At 47.1% G+C, this 16,979-nt stretch overlaps 2 protein-coding genes across 4 annotated transcripts in view; one reads left to right on the forward strand and one right to left on the reverse strand.

Annotated features, from left to right (window-relative positions):
• The window catches only part of Tiam1 (TIAM Rac1 associated GEF 1), a 304,202-nt gene that overhangs the window by 205,582 nt on the left and 81,641 nt on the right, over positions 1–16,979 (reverse strand). For all 3 annotated transcript variants that reach the window (XM_004654435.2, XM_045150639.1, XM_045150640.1), the window contains exon 2: positions 16,528–16,714. The gene's annotated coding sequence lies outside the window, so the exon portion shown is untranslated. The remainder of the gene's footprint in view (positions 1–16,527; positions 16,715–16,979) is intronic.
• LOC101599255 (ubiquitin-40S ribosomal protein S27a-like) lies at positions 577–9,537 on the forward strand. The gene is made up of 4 exons (XM_012947887.2): positions 577–673; positions 3,972–3,994; positions 5,371–5,644; positions 9,075–9,537. Exons 1-4 carry the CDS (start codon positions 577–579, stop codon positions 9,530–9,532), a joined length of 852 nt encoding a protein of 283 aa, XP_012803341.2. The 3' UTR covers positions 9,533–9,537.

Genomic DNA, 16,979 nt, shown 5'->3' on the forward strand with positions numbered 1-16,979 from the left:
ATATATATAAAATCTTCTCCCCATCATAGTTGGGATGAAGCAGTGTCTCAATGTGGTTTTGATTTACATTTCCTGAGTGGCTGTGTCTTTTGATGTGCTTATCTGACCATTTTCCTATGGAGAAACGTCATCGATAACTAGGTGATTCTGTTGCTGTTGCCCAGTTTGATCACCAATGTTCATAGCAACATTCACAGCAGCCCAAAGGCGGATACAGCCCAAATGTCCATCAATACATGACTATGCAAACAAACAACATGTACATACCATGAAATAACAGTCAGCCAAAAAAAATGAATAAATTTCAATGAACCTCGAAAACATAAAGTTGGCCACAGTTTGCTGTTTGACAAACCCATATGGAAAGAGAAACAGAGCTGCATGTGATGGATGCACCGACAATCTCAACCATCCATTTGGTCAAGGACCTAACAGCAATGAGTCCATGCAGTGTACATAGTAGGGATGGGTTTTTTTACAGAGAGATTGATAGGCTGTTGCAGCCCTGACGGGGAGTGTGGAAGGTGACAAGACAGTCTACATAGTGACAAGTGAATGGAAATGACAACAGTAGAAATGTCAACTGGAAGCGGCAACATCAAACCAGGGCGTGGGTCCAGGATTCAGCATGATGTGAAAGCAGCCAGGTCCCTCACGGCCTGCGTGCCTGTGGGTAAGTTACGACCTCCGTGGGTTTCAGTTCCTTCTTCTGAGCCTCAGTTTTATTTTCTCTTGCTATATAACGGGGCACACAGTCGGAGTAATTTACAAGGGACAGAAACTTATTTGGCTTCAGTTCTGGAAGCCGGGATGTCCAAGGGTATGGAGCCCACTTTACGGCTGCCTCATGCAGCTCAGGCCTGCTTCCCTCAGCCTGGAGGGTTTGCCAAAGTTCTCCTGAAGGAGCTCAGGTTCGCGGGGTAGTTTCGTGGTAGAGGGCAACAAGGGGGCACCTGTGGGCTTCACAGCGGCCCATGGAGAAGCCCTAGAGAAGGGGTGCCAAGCCAATCTGATAAGCCGCACCACAGGATTCCAACTCGATAATAATCTAGACAGAGCAAACCATAGAGTCAGTGAACACATGAGCCCGTTGCCAAGGACAGCAGGAAGGGAAAGGTGAACAGGCAATGCCCCAAGGACTTTGAGGGCAGAGAACCCGAGGTCTATATGAGTGTAAGGGGGTGAATAGGTATCACTTCATCATTGTTAAGCCACTGAATGCACATCACCAACAGTGGGCCCCAAAGTTAGCTATGGATGCTGGGTGATAATGTGTCGCTATAATTTCAACCCCTGCTCCACATAACTCTGGTGAGATATAGAGGTCAGGCATATGCGAGAACTCCGTGCTGTTTACTTAGTTTTGCTGTGAACCTAAAACTATTTTTAAAATAAGTCTCTCTTTTCTTAAGTTAATACAACAGAGAGGAAACGGAAAGAAGACACTCAGGTGTGAAATCAAAGCCCCCAGTGTCCCGTCAGGAACACAAGCCGCCCATCCCCAAAGCTAGGATAGTGGGGAATCTAGCTCTGAGAATGGCTAAAGCAGAAGGTTATTAGGAAGGTGACAGAATTCTTTTCAAATCCCCATGGTCACTTGCCTCCTGCCCAGAGACAAGACAGATGAGGTCAATGACAGCACCAAGAGATAGCATGTGGCACTTTTGTTTTCTTTTTCTTTTTTTGGTTTTTCGAGGTAGGGTCTCACTCTGGTCCAGGCTGACCTGGAATTAACTCTGTAGTCTCAGGGTGGCCTCAAACTCATGGCGATCCTCCTACCTCTGCCTCCCGAGTGCTGGGGCATGTGGCACTTTTTTGAGCATACTAGAAGTTAGGCACTAAGGAAATATTTTAATATTCTCAAAAAGTTTCATAAGGAGGGCTGGAGAGATGGCTTAGTGGTTAAGCGCTTGCCTGTGAAGCCTAAGGACCCCGGTTCGAGGCTCGGTTCCCCAGGTCCCACGTTAGCCAGATGCACAAGGGGGCGCACGCGTCTGGAGTTCGTTTGCAGAGGCTGGAAGCCCTGGCGCGCCTATTCTCTCTCCCTCTCTCTCTCTCTCTCTCTCTCTCTCTCTCTCTCTCTCTGTGTCTGTCGCTCTCAAATAAATAAAATAAAATAATTAAAAAAAAAAAAAGTTTCATAAGGAGCCGGTCGTGGTAGCGCACGCCTTTAATCCCAGCACTCGGGAGGCAGAGGTAGGAGGATCACCGTGAGTTTGAGGCCACCCTGAGAATACACGGCGAATTCCAAGTTAGCCGTGGCTACAGTGAGACCCTACCTCAAAAAAAAAAAAAAAAGTTTCATAAGGAAAGAACAAGTCCCCATTTTATGAGTGAGTCAGGGCACAGACAGCTTAGGTAATTGGCCTAAGGACATGGGGCTAATAAACAGCAGAGCCATATCTTTATTCTCAGTAAGCTGTTCGTAGTCAGCTTTTCTGCTCCTACCTTGCAGACAGCTCCCTCAAGCATTCCTGGGAATCTCAGGGTTCCATGCACAGGGCCCATGACATTGCCTTTAGCAAAAGGACCATCAACCAAGAAGAGAATATGGCTCTCATAACACAGACAAAGAGACTGACTTGTGTTGGTGCCCAAGTAACAAAGTAGATTTCTAAGTCTTTTATTTATTTATTTGTTTTTGAGAGATTCTTTTCTCAAATTACTTATATGCTTATGGGACATTCCAATAATGTCCCCCTCCAGCTAGGGCCCTCATACCCATAGTAAAAGGAAATTGGAACTATCTATGCCACAGTCACTCACCTCAGTACGTCCACCAAGCACATGGCAATGCAATGACTAAATGGAAGACTGGACATATGGTATCTAGGTCCATGTTCTTACAGCAAAGTCCCCACTATAGAGTCTGCTTTTAGAATTTACTCGGGAGGACTTTACTAAACATTAACACCCATCCTGTGACTCTGAAACAGATATGCTTCAATCATCCATGACTCAAAGATGGCAAATGTTCAGGAATTGGTGGAAGTATCCCATGGAGGGAGCATCTTTTTATTAAAGATTTTAATTTTATTTTTACCTATTTGTTTGAAAGGGATAGGGAAAGGGGGAGAGAAGGAGAGGGAAAGAGAGAGAATGGGCACACCAGGGCTTCCAGCCACTGCAAGTGAACTCCAGATGCATGTACCACCTCATGCATCCGGATTATGTGGGTCCTGGGGAATCAAACCTGGGTCTTTTGGCTTTTCAGGCAAGTGCCTTAAGTGCTAAGCCATCTCTCCAGCCCTAAAGAACCCATCTCTCAATTCTTCTCCACAATACTGTTTGTCTCTACAAACAAGTGTGCCAGAAAGCATGTGTGATTACAAAGTCAACAGCATACTTTACAATGGCAGTTTGAAATTTTCTTTAATGGAAGTAAAGATTTTCTATTTAAAATTGAAGAATCAAGCCGGGCATGGTGGCGCATGCCTTTAATCCCAGCACTCGGGAGGCAGAGGTAGGAGGATCGCCGTGAGTTCGAGGCCACCCTGAGACTCCATAGTGAATTCCAGGTCAGCCTGGGCTAGAGTGAGACCTTACCTCGAAAAACCAAAAAAAAAAATAAAAAATATAAAAAAAATTAAATTGAAGAATCGAACTAAGAAGGTGGCTCAGAGGTTAATGATGCATGCTCACAAAGCCTGATGACCTGGGTTCGATTCCCCAGTACCCACATTAAGCCAGATGTACAAGGTGGCACATGTGTCTAGAGCTCCTTTGCAGTGACAGGAGGCCCTGGCATGCGAAGGCTTTCTTTCGAACAAATAAGTAAATATTAAAATCGGAGAATCCAGCCCTTTGTATACAAATTGTACATCTCACATACTTCACCCTCAGTCAGGTGTCTTGCCCCACATGCTGCACAGCTTGCTCCAAAGAACCATGCTGCCTGGACGTGTGTGTGCCTGTGAGACTCTCATCTCAATGACGGGAGACTCACCCCTCAGCACCCCTCACCTGTACAGGTCAGCAGCTGATGTTCCCACAGGTAAAGCAGACAGAACCATCTCATTTCCTGGCTGTGTTTGCTCTTTCTAGCTTATCTTGTGGGTAAAACTCATGCCAGAAAGTAAGAGCTCTCTCCAGCTTTTCTGTTGTCCCAACTTCCTAGGGATGCTTCCTGGAGGGAAAATATTTGAGGTACAGAGGAAGTCCCAGGCTGCTTACTGAGAATTACCTATCACTAGTTGGGTATGCATCTGACATTTTCAAAGATATTTCTTGCCCAAGTGCATATCAAACCAGCAGGGTGGAAAGAGAACCAAACAGCCTTACCAGTCGGCTGTACCATCCTCGGTCCATACCAAGAAGCAGCCGGTAATTGTCAATTAGACATGGAATGCCATGAACCGGACAGAAAGAAGGTCACTGCAAGTCCCTAGAATGCCAGGAGAGTCTGCTCCACCTGGAGATGTGCCCGATGATGCCTTCCCATCAGGCAATGCCAGCAGAGTACTTCAGATGCCGGATGAAAGGTGATGGGGGGTGCACTACGCTTCTTACCGTGCTGGGCCCAGAAGCTGTCCCTCCATCAAGTCCTTTGCAGTGGTGATTAAAGTGACTGCCTTCCATCCCTTTCCTTGCCTTACCTTCCAGTCATGTGAGGCTTAATTAATATGCACTTGAGGTTTTAAGATCCCTAGATGAAAAGGGGACCAGATGTGAGAGTTATTATTATTTTGTTCAAAGTAGGCCGGGCTACTAACATCTGTGGCCAACTTTACCACATGCCACTTAAAACAGGGCCCTAACAGGGTCAAATGCCAAAAAGCATTCAGGTTTGGACTTCTGAGAGGCTCCGAGATCCGCCACATGTGTTCAGGGCAGGATTTCACATGTGGGGAGAAGGTTAAGCACCCAACAAATTCCGAGAACCAACCCTCCCAACAAGCAGCCTGGACAGTGAGGAGGTGGGGGGGAAGGGGAGTGATCCCATCTCAGGCAGGGGGCCACTGTTAGAGGGAAAGCAGAGTCAGGGGAGGGAGCAGGGCTTTCCATGTGGAAGGCCAATGAAGCGCTGGACTGCAGCGAACTCTCAATTATCTTCAAGCATTTTCCATCCACCCTTGAACTCCTTATAGAATTCATCAGTTAACTACCCTCAAATGATGAAAACCCCTTTTCTCACCGACTATAAAGAAAGAGATTTATGCCTAGAGAAGCTGAAAACATTTATTAATAAAGACGGAACGGCACCAGTGGGATCCAGGCTGCATGCGCAATAACAAAGTTTAATCAGTTCTCAGACGCGAGGACTGGGGGGAAGGTGGTACAAATGAGGCGGCTGCTTGGCCTACCCTCAACACAGGCTCTCTAAGAGCCTATTAATATCGGAATCAGATCAAATCCCCCTTCTGCCTACAGCCCGCCAAAGGTTCCCACTGCATCAAGACTGTCCCTGACCACACCCCTCTGGTCCATGTCCCCTTAACTGTCCATGTGGATCTTTCTACCCAAGCCACAGGGCTCCATGATGATCCAGAACACATCAGGAGCCCTGTTGCCAGAAGAGCTCACTGCTTCAACACCTCGCCATCCTGGCTACAGTATCGCTCAGGAGAGGGAGCTTTCCTAAGTCCTTCGATCCCGCGCAGCACTGGCCCACCCTCGTCCACTGTCATCACTGACTACCAGTGTGGTGGGTGTTGTAGGTGACCTGCTCACACTCTTCTTCTTCCTCGTGAATGCCAAGTAGAAGGCTGACATTCTGCTGAGGGTTGTTCACTCTTCACGCCCACTGCCTGGAGCCAAGCATGGCACAAGTGAACCAGGTGGTGAGTACAGACAAAGGAAATGGGTGAAGTCTTCGAAACATCAAAGACAAGAACCCTCCCAAGGGGAGACATAAAGTTCCAGGAAATGGCTCAGTTCCACGTTCACGTGCCCTGTGCACACGAGCTCCCGGGAACTCCCTGTGGGAAGCTAAAAAGACCACGGCAGGGCTGGAGAGGTGGCTTAGCCGTTACAGGACTTGCCTGCAAAGCCTAACAACAAGAGTGTGGTTCCCCAATGCCCACGTAAAGCCAGATGCACAAGGTGGCACATGTATCTGAAGGTCATTTACAGTGGCCAGAGGTCCAGGTGTGTACCCATCCTCTCTCTCTCTCTCCCCCTCCCTCTTTCTCTCTTAAATAAACAAACAGAATGTTTAAAAAGAATAACCTTAGGAAGCCAAGGACAAAATAGACTTTTTCTAGAAAGCCTCCCCCCCTTCTTTGTGTGTGTTTGTCTACATACATGTGGATGTGCATGACTAGGCGGGCATCCTTGCACACGTGTGCACATGATGTGGAGGCCAGAGGATGACGTCAGGTTATCTTCTTTTATCGCCTCTCTATCTTAATTTCTGAGACAGGCTCACTCAATGAACCCAGAGCCCAATGATTCGGCTAGACAAGCTAGCCAGCAAGCTCTGGGGAGCCTCTCTCTGCTTCCCCAGAACAGGCCGTCACACTCAACATCTGCTTGGATGTTGGGGATCCGAACTTGATCTTCATGCCTGAATGACAAGCACTGTATCCGCTGAGCTATTTGCCCAGTCTAAAACATACCTCTTTCTAAGAACGCTCTTGACAAATCAAAATTGGCAAAGAAGTCTGGTTTGAGTTTTAGTCACAAATGAATACATCTCTAACACGAGGAGCTCCCCCCCCCAAAGCACTTTAAATGGATTTATAAACTCTGAAATGTGAAATGTGACTGGAGATTTACTTTTGCACCTACTAAATAAAACATATCTCCTACACATGACCTACTTCTCCTGACTAATTCTACTGACCTACGTGCCTCGTGAGGAGCCCACCTTCACTGCCGAATACAGCAGGTGCTGGAAATGCTGAGGAGGAGGATGAGTTCCAAAAACACAGCCAGGTGGTCAGCAAAGTTCACAGCAAGCAAGAGAAAGACACCGACAAGCCTCTGGTCACAGGCACAGAGGACGGATGACAAAAGGGAACAAGAGGACAATGATGTAGAGGCAGAGGAGGCGCCCTGGGCTGCTGGACAGGGGTGACAAAATGAGCCCCAATTATGGGATTTTTAGTCTGATTCAAATAATCGAAATAAGAGGCGGGAAGTCCGAATTCCAACTGCAACCTGATAGGCGCTGCAGAAGACAGAAACGCCGAGCACCCTCGCCTGCTTCTGCTTCAATTACGCCGTCCCGGTGAAAAAGTTAGCCTGGTATAATGTATCCAATTACTGAAAAAAGCAAGTACCCACGCCAGGGTTCCCCTCATCTGGCTAACAAAATGGTGTCTTTTCCCATTTGGGGTAATTTCTCTGGGCTGAAAATGACTTCCAGATCCTATGCTTCCTTTAGTTTTCATTTTCATCCCACATGAAACCTCCCACTCCTGGAGGAGAGAGGGAGGAAAGGAAGCTAACGCAAATTCTAAACAAACGCACACCAGCGTGAAAGCGAGCCACAGCGCCTAGATCTGAAACGAATGAGTAAGTGACGTGTAAACACGCGGCAGAGGATCAAAAGTTGCCTCCGTACTTAATATCAGTATTACAGGACTTGGGTGCCATGTTCTTTGTTAGATTTTCTTTTGGTTGTTTTTTTTTTGTTTTTTTTTTTTGTAATTTATTTGAGATAGAATCTCATTCTGTAGCCCAAGAGATCCTGGAACTCATTAACATAAATGACTAAGCTTATCATAGCCTTCACCCATGATTAATTTTTTTTTTCCACCAAAAGAAAAATCACTCTGCCCTCAAGAGGAACAATTCCTAGCAGAACCAACAGGAACCCAGGCACCGCCCAGGGACTCAAATTCCCGCTGTCCCTTCCATTTGAAAAATCACCTTCAATGACACAAATAAAAAGTCCGTGGTTTGGACCCAGGCATTCAACAACAGTGAAACGGACTAAGAGAATGTGGTGACATACACAATGAATTTCCTCAGCCATAAAGAACTAAGTGATGTCATTTGCAGGACCATTTCAGTTTCAGACAGACAACTATTTTTCTCTCATTGTTGGCTCCTAACTTGTATGTAGATTCATAATCATGTCTGTATATGACAATTAAGTAGAGGCAAACTATCTAGAGGAACAAACAGGGACCGAAAGAGGAGGAAAGAAAGAAAGTAGGATGGGAATTCTGGGGGGACAGCCTCACTGTATGATACGGGCTTGTATGAATATGACCTTATGGGCCATGAACAAAGAATAACCACAGTGACTTTTATTTTATTTATTTATTTATGTATTTATTGGTTTTTTTCAAGGTAGGGTTTTACTCTAGCCCAGGCTGACCTGGAATTCACTATGTAGATTCAGGGTGGCCTTGAATTCACGGTGATCCTCCTACCTCTGCTTCCCGAGTGATGGGATTAAAGGCATGCGCCACCACGTCGGCTCCACAATGACTTTTTCAAAAGTCCATCCTAGATCTTTCCAGAGTACATGGCCCCTCAGGTATCTATAAAAACTAGATTCCAGGGGCTGGGGAGATGGCTCCACGGTTTAAAGGCACATGTTTTCAAAGCTGCCAGCTCGAGTTCATTTCCCCAGTCACCCAAGAAAGCCAGACATGAAATGTGGCACAAATGCATTGTATTCATTTGGAGAGCAAGAGGCCCTAGCACCAGCATGTGCATACACACACACACACACACACACACACACACACACACACCTGCAGATAGATATGAGAGGCAAACTAGATTCCTCTAATTGCTAAGGAAAAATAAAGCAGAAATACTATGCTAAAAGTCCACACTGGCTGCTTATGCTAACGTGAAACAGGTGCTGCCTCACTTACGACAGCGACCTCCTGACTAAACACATCGTCATAAGTAAAAACTACGAGACTGGGGAGGTGGCTCAGGGGAGACAGCCATACGAACATGAGGACCTGGGTTCACTGCACACACGTAAAATGTTGGGGGTAATGGCTCATGCCTCTCTTCCCAGCACTGGGGACACAGAGACAGGCGGACCCTTAGGGATTGATGACTCATTAGTCTAGCCACACTGGTGATCTCTAAGTTCAATTAAGAGGCCTTGTTTCGCCTTCCTTTCCAATCCGCCATCTGCGGTGGCCGCCGCCGAGATGCAGATTTTCATGAAACCCTTACGGGGAAGACCATCACGCTCGAGGTACCCTCGGACACTAGAGAAAATGTAAAGGCCAAGATCCAGGATAAGGAAGGAATTCCTCCTGACCAGCAGAGGCTGATCTTTGCTGGAAAGCAAGTGCAAGATGGGCGTACTTTGTCTGACTACAACATTCAGAAGGAGTCCACCCTTCATCTTGTACTGAGACTTCGTGGTGGTGCTGAAAAAAGGAAGAAGTCTTACACCACTCCCAAGAAAAATAAGCACAAGAGAAAGAAGGTTAAGTTGGCTGTCCTGAAATATTATAAGGCAGACGAAAATGGTAAAATTAGTCGCCTTCGTCGAGAGTGTCCTTCTGATGAGTGTGGGGCTGGGGTTTTTATGGCCAGCCATTTTGACAGACATTACTGTGGCAAGTGTTGTCTGACTTACTGCTTCAACAAACCAGAGGACAAATAATTGCGTATGAGTTAATAAAAGTCTCAGACTTTAAAAAAAAAAAAAAAGAGGCCTTGTTTCAAAAAAAAAAAAAAAAGTATAGTGGAGAGCAACTGAGGAAGATGCTAAAAATCAGCCTCTGACCTCCACATGCATGTGCACACACAGCCATGTACACCTATACACAAACACATGCAAAAAAAAAAAAATGTGGGCTGGAGAGATGGCTTAGCGGTTAAGCGCTTGCCTGTGAAGCCTAAGAACCCCGGTTCAAGGCTCGGTTCCCCCAGGTCCCACGTTAGCCAGATGCACAAGGGGGCGCACGCGTCTGGAGTTCATTTGCAAAGGCTGGAAGCCCTGGCGCGCCCATCCTCTCTCTCTCTCTCTATCTGTCTTTCTCTCTGTGTCTGTTGCTCTCAAATAAATAAATAAATAATTTAAAAAAAAAATTTAAAAAAAAATGTACTTAACTACCCTGACCCATTGAACATCAGGGCCGTACAATGTAGCACGCCACGTTCCATCCCTCAGACTCCCACGGCTGATGGCGGGCTGGGTCACCACAGCTGCCCTGCATCTGTGTGCAACGCGTACCGCCAGAGCAGGGAGAGGCAGATCCAAACTTGCCACTCCAACTACGGAACATAGTTTGCATCCTTATAAACTGGATAAGTCCTAAGTCCAACCATCCTAATTCTGGGGCCGCTTGTACCACATGCAAATAAACATACTACTCTTCCGACCCAGGACAGATACACCACGGAGGTTGGGGGACACGTGGCTGCCCACCTGACTGGTGCATCAGTTAGTGGATCATGGAGGATCAGTTAGTGGGGGGTCTACTTGGCCTGGCCAGTGTCCAGCTGTGTCATGTATGTAGTTTTCTCTGCCTCAGTTTCCTCTGCCATAAAACTGGCCTAGTAATAGCTCAGTGGATTGTTGTAAAGATTAAACATATTCACACTTGCTCAGCATCAGACCTGCGCCAGAGAAGGCTCTAAATGACCAGTCAGAATAACAGTATTGGGCTGGAGAGATGGCTTAGTGGTTAAGGCACTTGCCTGCAAAGCCAAAGGACCCAGGTTCGATTCCCCAGGATGCACGTAAGCCAGATGCACAAGGTGGCACATACAACTGGAGTTTGTATGCAGTGGCTGAAGACCCTGGTGCACCTATTCTCTCTCTCTCTCTCTCTCTCTCTCTCTCTCTCTCTCACACACACACACACACACACACACACACACATAATATAAAAGTTTAAAACAAGAAATTTTTTTTTTTTTTTTTTTTGGTTTTTCAAGGTAGGGTCTCACTCTGGTCCAGGCTGACCTGGAATTAACTCTGTCATCTCAGGGTGGTCTTGAACTTATGGCAATCCTCCTACCTCTGCCTCCCGAGTGCTGGGATTAAAGGCGTGCGCCACCACGCCCGGCTCAAGAAATTATTTTTTTAAAAAAGAATAACAGTATTATCAATCATTTCCCCATCTGTAGCCCTCACAGCTTCATGGCTTACATCCTGACTCTCAAATTTACCAGACTTGGACTCCTTACCCTGGCTTGGCCCCTATTCCTCTCCATGGTCTGTCATTTCTTCTGCACTGTAACTCCTTCATGCAGGGGCAGCTGAGCACCTCCAAAGACAATGACCGCAGCTGCTCAATGAGCGAACGACTGTTGAAAACAGGATCTCATAAACTCCCCAAAATCATCGCCCTCCCCCAAATTAGTACAAAGTATAGCAACTAAATGTAATTCAGCCTGAATACATTACCTTAATTTGACAAGTTGAGACTTCTACAAACACATTAGAAAAATAAATGGCAACAGTCCTTACCCCTAGGGTTCAAATTAGAAAAGCTTTCAATGGACTCTTGTGGTGGGACACCACGCTTGGTTTCTAGCCAGCAAGTGGCAGTGCCCCGAATCTACAGCAGCCTCAAGCTGTCTGATACTCAACTGTCTCTGTTTCTCTCAGAAGGGTTCTTCCTGTCTAGCCACTGTTGTTCATTATCTTCCCTTTCTTTCCACCAAAGCCCGCTGTCCTTATCACACACACTGATGCTGTTTGAACAGGGAGAACACTGAGAAGCGGGCCCTGCTCTCTGCTGCCTCCCGAGACCTCAGGTACCCTCACCTGAGCCACCAGCTGAGCTAACCCAGGTTTCTGGGATAAATTGTCTTTCAACTCTGAAAGTAATGATGTGTGGCCTCATCACTCCCCTCTCCCTCCCCCCCCCCACACACAATTCATTCACATTCCCATAAGAAACTCAAACCCTGCAGAGCATCAATTAGAAGCGAGGAAAAAAAGGCTGTGCCGCGTGCTGGCTCCTTCCCAAGTTAAACACACTTATGTAAATCCCACTCCACGGCTGCCCGGCCTGCATGTGGACCAGGGCGCCCGGCTTTTCCGGGAGTTTGGCTTCTGTTTACCCACTATCAAGTGGGTATTTCCCAGGCTACAGGCCTGCTGCAACCACCCTACCCCCCACCCAGACAACCAAATGTGACATCAAAGGAGCCCCCAGAATGGCCATCTGTCCCCGCCACGCCAATGTTTATGCAATGTGGGCAGGAGAGGGACAGGCCAGAGGAAGGGTGTCTCATGGCATCAGACCTAAAGCACCAACTTCCCGGGCCATATGTACCACAGAGTGAGACAATTAAAGAAGGTCCTCGATCTCAACACTCCCCTGCTTCTTTTCCTAAATACTTTATTGAGTTACGAGCAAAAGAGACAGAGGATAGGCACGCCAGTGTCTCAACTCCAGACGCATGTGCCACCGGCTGACATAGGTTCTGGGGAATGGAACCTGGGTCCCTAGGCTTTGCAGACAAGCACCTTAACCACTAAGCCATCTCTCCAGCCCTCTCCTGCTTCTTAAAAAGAAGTATTAAAAACTATGTGACGTTCCTGGGGGTGTTCAAAGAACTAATTTGAACAACTTCACCCATGGATAGGTATCTAAAGTGAGATCCCTAATTCTGCAGTTTTTCCAAATGTCAGTCACCTCCCCACACCTATAAAAACCACATCTCAGCACAGTGTTTCAGGCAATCGTGACTTTAACAAATTCTCAAAGTAACGAGAGGAACCAGCCACTAAGGAAAAGGTACAGATGAAATGAACCTAGAGATCTCCAACTTCTAGAGCTGATATGGCCATCACCTAAACCCTTGTTTCTATCTAGAGCTGAAGGTGAGCATGCACGGGGTCAGTCGTGGGTCAGAAGACATGCACAGCACAGTTCTGATCGAGAAGTGGAGGCTGTGGTGAATGTTCCACCCAGCCACGTGACTCCAGCCCTGGACTCACAGCAGACGCACAGGCCACAGGGGGAAGGCTCAGTCTTGCTACTATTTCACATCCACATCTTCCACCAAATCCAGACTGAAAACAAACAGGAAAAAACAGATCACCAACACCATGCCCGCACTCCACACGTAGACTTTTTTTCTTACCTTCATTCTCTAAACAATGTGGTAGAACAACCCATTTCATGTTATTTACCTTGCATTAGATTGATATTGTACATATCTAAAGATGATTCAAACTATATAAGATGAAGGAAGATTCTATGCAAAACCATATAAGGGACATGAGCACCTGAATATTTTGGGATCCAACAGAAAAAACTTGAAACGAACACTCTGTCCCCACCAAGTGACATCTTGTTATTATTATTATTTTGGTTTTTCAAGGTAGTGTTTTACTCTGGCCCAGGCTGACCTGGAACTCACTATGCAATCTCAAGTGGCCTAGAACTCACTGCGATCCTCCTACCTCTGCCTCCCATGTGCTGGAATTAAAGGCATATGCCACCACACCGAGAGACATCTTTTTTATTTTTAAGAGTGCTTAGCAGAACACCAATACCCAGTAAGTGTTCAATGTCTGTTATCTCTTTTCTTTTGCATCTTCACTTCCACGGTTGGCCCTCTTTCCACTACCTCATGATGGGAATGTACACCCAGGAGATACAATGTGTCTGAGTAGGGCACTCGGCCAAGAGAAATTACTGTCTGTGGACTAGGGTCAGCCACCATCTGAAACTCAACATATCGACTGCCCGTGACATTTTTGGTGTCTTTCAGATGATGGGATAGAGGGAGAAGCTTGGCAAGCTTCACCTTCCATTTGCATGGAACTGCCTCGGCCACAGGCCCAAGCCCTAGGAGAGAACGGACATTATTCATCACATAAATCTGCTGCGGCTCCCTCGGGGTGCACGGCTGGTCCTGTACTCGGAGCCAAGGGATGATGCATGCATGCATGATTCAGCTCGGCCAGCTGCAGCACAGGCTCAGACCCACACGGACGCACCACCTCAGAGCCTCCCCTCGCTTTCTCTTTTAAATGGCTCTACCTTCATGTTTCTTCTTGTTCAAAGAACCCAGAAGCAAACTTGACACTCCTCTGGCCAACTCTGGCCAGGTTTTCGGTGACCTCTCAGAGAATCCCTAGATGCTCACTACATGGGATAGCACGCAAACTTTCATGCAGGTAGGGAGAAGAAATGCAAGGCAAGATCAGATAACACTGGCTCTAGGGGTCAAAAGGCTGATGGATTACAAAAAGGATGGAGTAAGAAGGTAGCAAGGAGGAGGTGGTGGACTTGACCTTGAGGAGAGTTGAACTCTGACTTGGCAGACAGCTCAGGGAAGGCCATCAGGAGGGGTGAGGGAGGGGCTGACCCTGGCAAAGACCCACGCCTTGAGACAGGACCAAGGAAGGCTGATTGTGCAAAGCTGCATGCAGCCTCTCGTGAAGCAGAAACTCACGAGCCATCCAGTCACTCTAAGCCAGGCAGAGGCAGCGTGTCACGAGAACAAGCAGTGCATGTCTGTGAAGACACCCACCGTAGAACAGACCCTGGAGCCAGGAGACCTGGGTTCAAGGTTAAGTTCCACCACTTACCAACTCTGTTGCTCTAGAGAAAATACTTAAGTCAGAGAAAAGTCATGTGTACCTTATTCACCTGGAAAGGAAACCACAGGAAGCCCTCAGGGGGACAAGACAGGTGAAACCTTGGGGCTGTCCTGGAAGAGGTCCCCGGAGGTCCAAGGAATGCCAGGTACTTGGTCAAAGGTGGAAGTAACTTCCAAGGAAGGACCTCTAACAAGGAGAAGCTGAGGTGCTAGAACTTGATGGGAAAGGATCTGCGAGAAGGGATCCCAAGGGAACAACACAGCTCAAACAGCAGACACCATCAAGGGGCTGTTGCTGTCATTTCCTCCGTTTAAAAAGAACACGTTAGGGGACTGGGGAAATGGCTTAGCAGTTACAGCATTTGCCTGTGAAGCCTTAGGACCTGGGTTCAATTCCCCAGGACCTACATAAGCCAGATGCACAAGGAGGTGTATGCGTCTGGAGTTTGTATGCAGTGGCTAGAGGCCCTGGAATGCCCATTCTCTCTGTCTCTCTTTCTTATAAATAAATAAATAAATAAATAAATAAATAAATAAATAAATAAATAAAAAAAATATATATAAAGAGTACATTATCTCCATGTGAGAAGCTGGGGCTTGATTTTACACAGCCTGATGACATCCTCTTACCTCTGCTTCCATTTCTGGGCATGAAGGGGGGGAAAAAATCAGTGGTATTGAAGATGGCTAATTGCTGTGTTAGAGGCTTGAGTTGCATCTGGCTATAAAACAGTCTTGGAAAATAAGTAACAAGCAGGGGATTGGGAAGTCTCTTCCCCAACACATTGAAATGCCCCATTCTATGTAGGGATTCTATTAGTTGAACGTCTGGAAAGGAGGTGGCTATCAGATTGTACCAGCTTGACTAGCTATCATTGTTAACCAACTGTTGCAGGCTCTGCAAATAAAAATGATCTGGAATTCAAAAAAAAAAAAAAAGAGACATAACCCAATTATGATCACGCCGTGTGATTTAAACACCGAGGGAGCTTTCTCCACCAGCCGCTGGGCACATTCGGAGAGGAGCGGCCAGGGCTGGCTCTGAGTTCTGCCAGGGAGGAGCGACAGGCCAGACTGGAGGAACGAGTTACAGCAAGGCCCACAACAGGGCCTGGAATGCTGGTGGGAAACCTTAGACGCAGCAGGAGTTGGGCCTCAGGAAGCATCTGCAACTCTGGTTCCTATTTTGTTCAAAGTCTGCACCAACCACATCTTACCAAAACCCAATCAGTGTTGAAAAACGCATCCAAAATGCACCACGAGCAAGGTCCGGTGGGTGAGCAAATGAGCAGAAGCCGACACTGGAAAGCCCGCTGTACGGCTGGAAAGCCCCTTGTAGACCCCCTCCCTCGGCCCCTGTGACATCAACGGGGTCTACAAGATGATGTCACCAACCTCATTTGCAGAAGAGAAAGAGAAGGGCACCCCATCCTTTCTACTGGACATCCAAGTAGGAAAGGACAGGGCTTCTGCAGCCCTTCTCTTCCAAGTGACCGAGAACATGGATGTTTAGTCCTCGATCCCATCTAGTAATGCCCCAAGTCCATCACACAATGACCATGTCCAGTCTGGCCACAGCCAAAAAGCTCCCAAGAAATAGTCTGCTTTCCCCAAGCCCATTTTGTAATTAGATGAGGACCAACCCCCCCACCCCCGTCTCTCTCTCTCTCTGTCTCTCTCCTTTAACATGATCCTACATGCCAGCAGCCCAAACAAGCTCTGATACCAAGATCCCGCCTCTGCAGTTCACTCTTTCTTCCCCTGTCTTAGTACCACTGAAGCAGGCAAGAGAGAGGCTGGGAAAGACAGGGGTAGGAGATCACCCTCTGAAGCCTCCAAAATAATGTAACTATGACAACAACCCAACAAGGCTGGGCCACCTCCCCCCCACACACCCCTGCAACAATCCAAAAGGTCTCACAAATTTCCCGGAGTCTCTGGATACCAGGGAAGACCAGCATCCCTCTTCCCAGCAACAAAGCTACCAGCATTAAACTTCCCACTGTCCCCAAGCAGGTGGATCTGGGCATCATCCCAAGATGAGGTCAAATGCGAATTCTTGTCTTTTGTCAAGACCACACTTACCCCATGCCAAACAGAAGAGCCTTGGTCAGGATCTCCAAAGGAGCCATCTGCATGGGCTGCTCAGGTCCCAGGGGAGGGGCCGGGGCTCAGAGCATCACACCCCAGGGCACCGACCCTTCTCCTCCTCTGCTTTCTCTTCTTCACTTTCAGGTCCAGAAAGGTAGGCGTCAGTCCACAACGGTACTACCTGGAGGAACAGACATAGGAAAGGAAGAGTTTTGCTCTTGTTTTTTTTTGTTTTGTTGTTTTGTTTTTTTTAATCTATCTCTAGAAGCATAAGGTCATCTTTAGAAACATTCGTGAGAACATAGCAAAAGCACCCCCACAGGTTGTAGACACTCAGGACTTCTATACTGAGTACTGTTATTTATACTTGGATAAGTAATTGGTGTTTTGAGGATTCAAGGGCTAAGGCTAGGGCTGGGAAGATGGCTTGGCAGTTAAAAACACTT

Source organism: Jaculus jaculus, chromosome 5 (genome assembly GCF_020740685.1).
Source record: "Jaculus jaculus isolate mJacJac1 chromosome 5, mJacJac1.mat.Y.cur, whole genome shotgun sequence".
NCBI lineage: Eukaryota > Metazoa > Chordata > Mammalia > Rodentia > Dipodidae > Jaculus > Jaculus jaculus.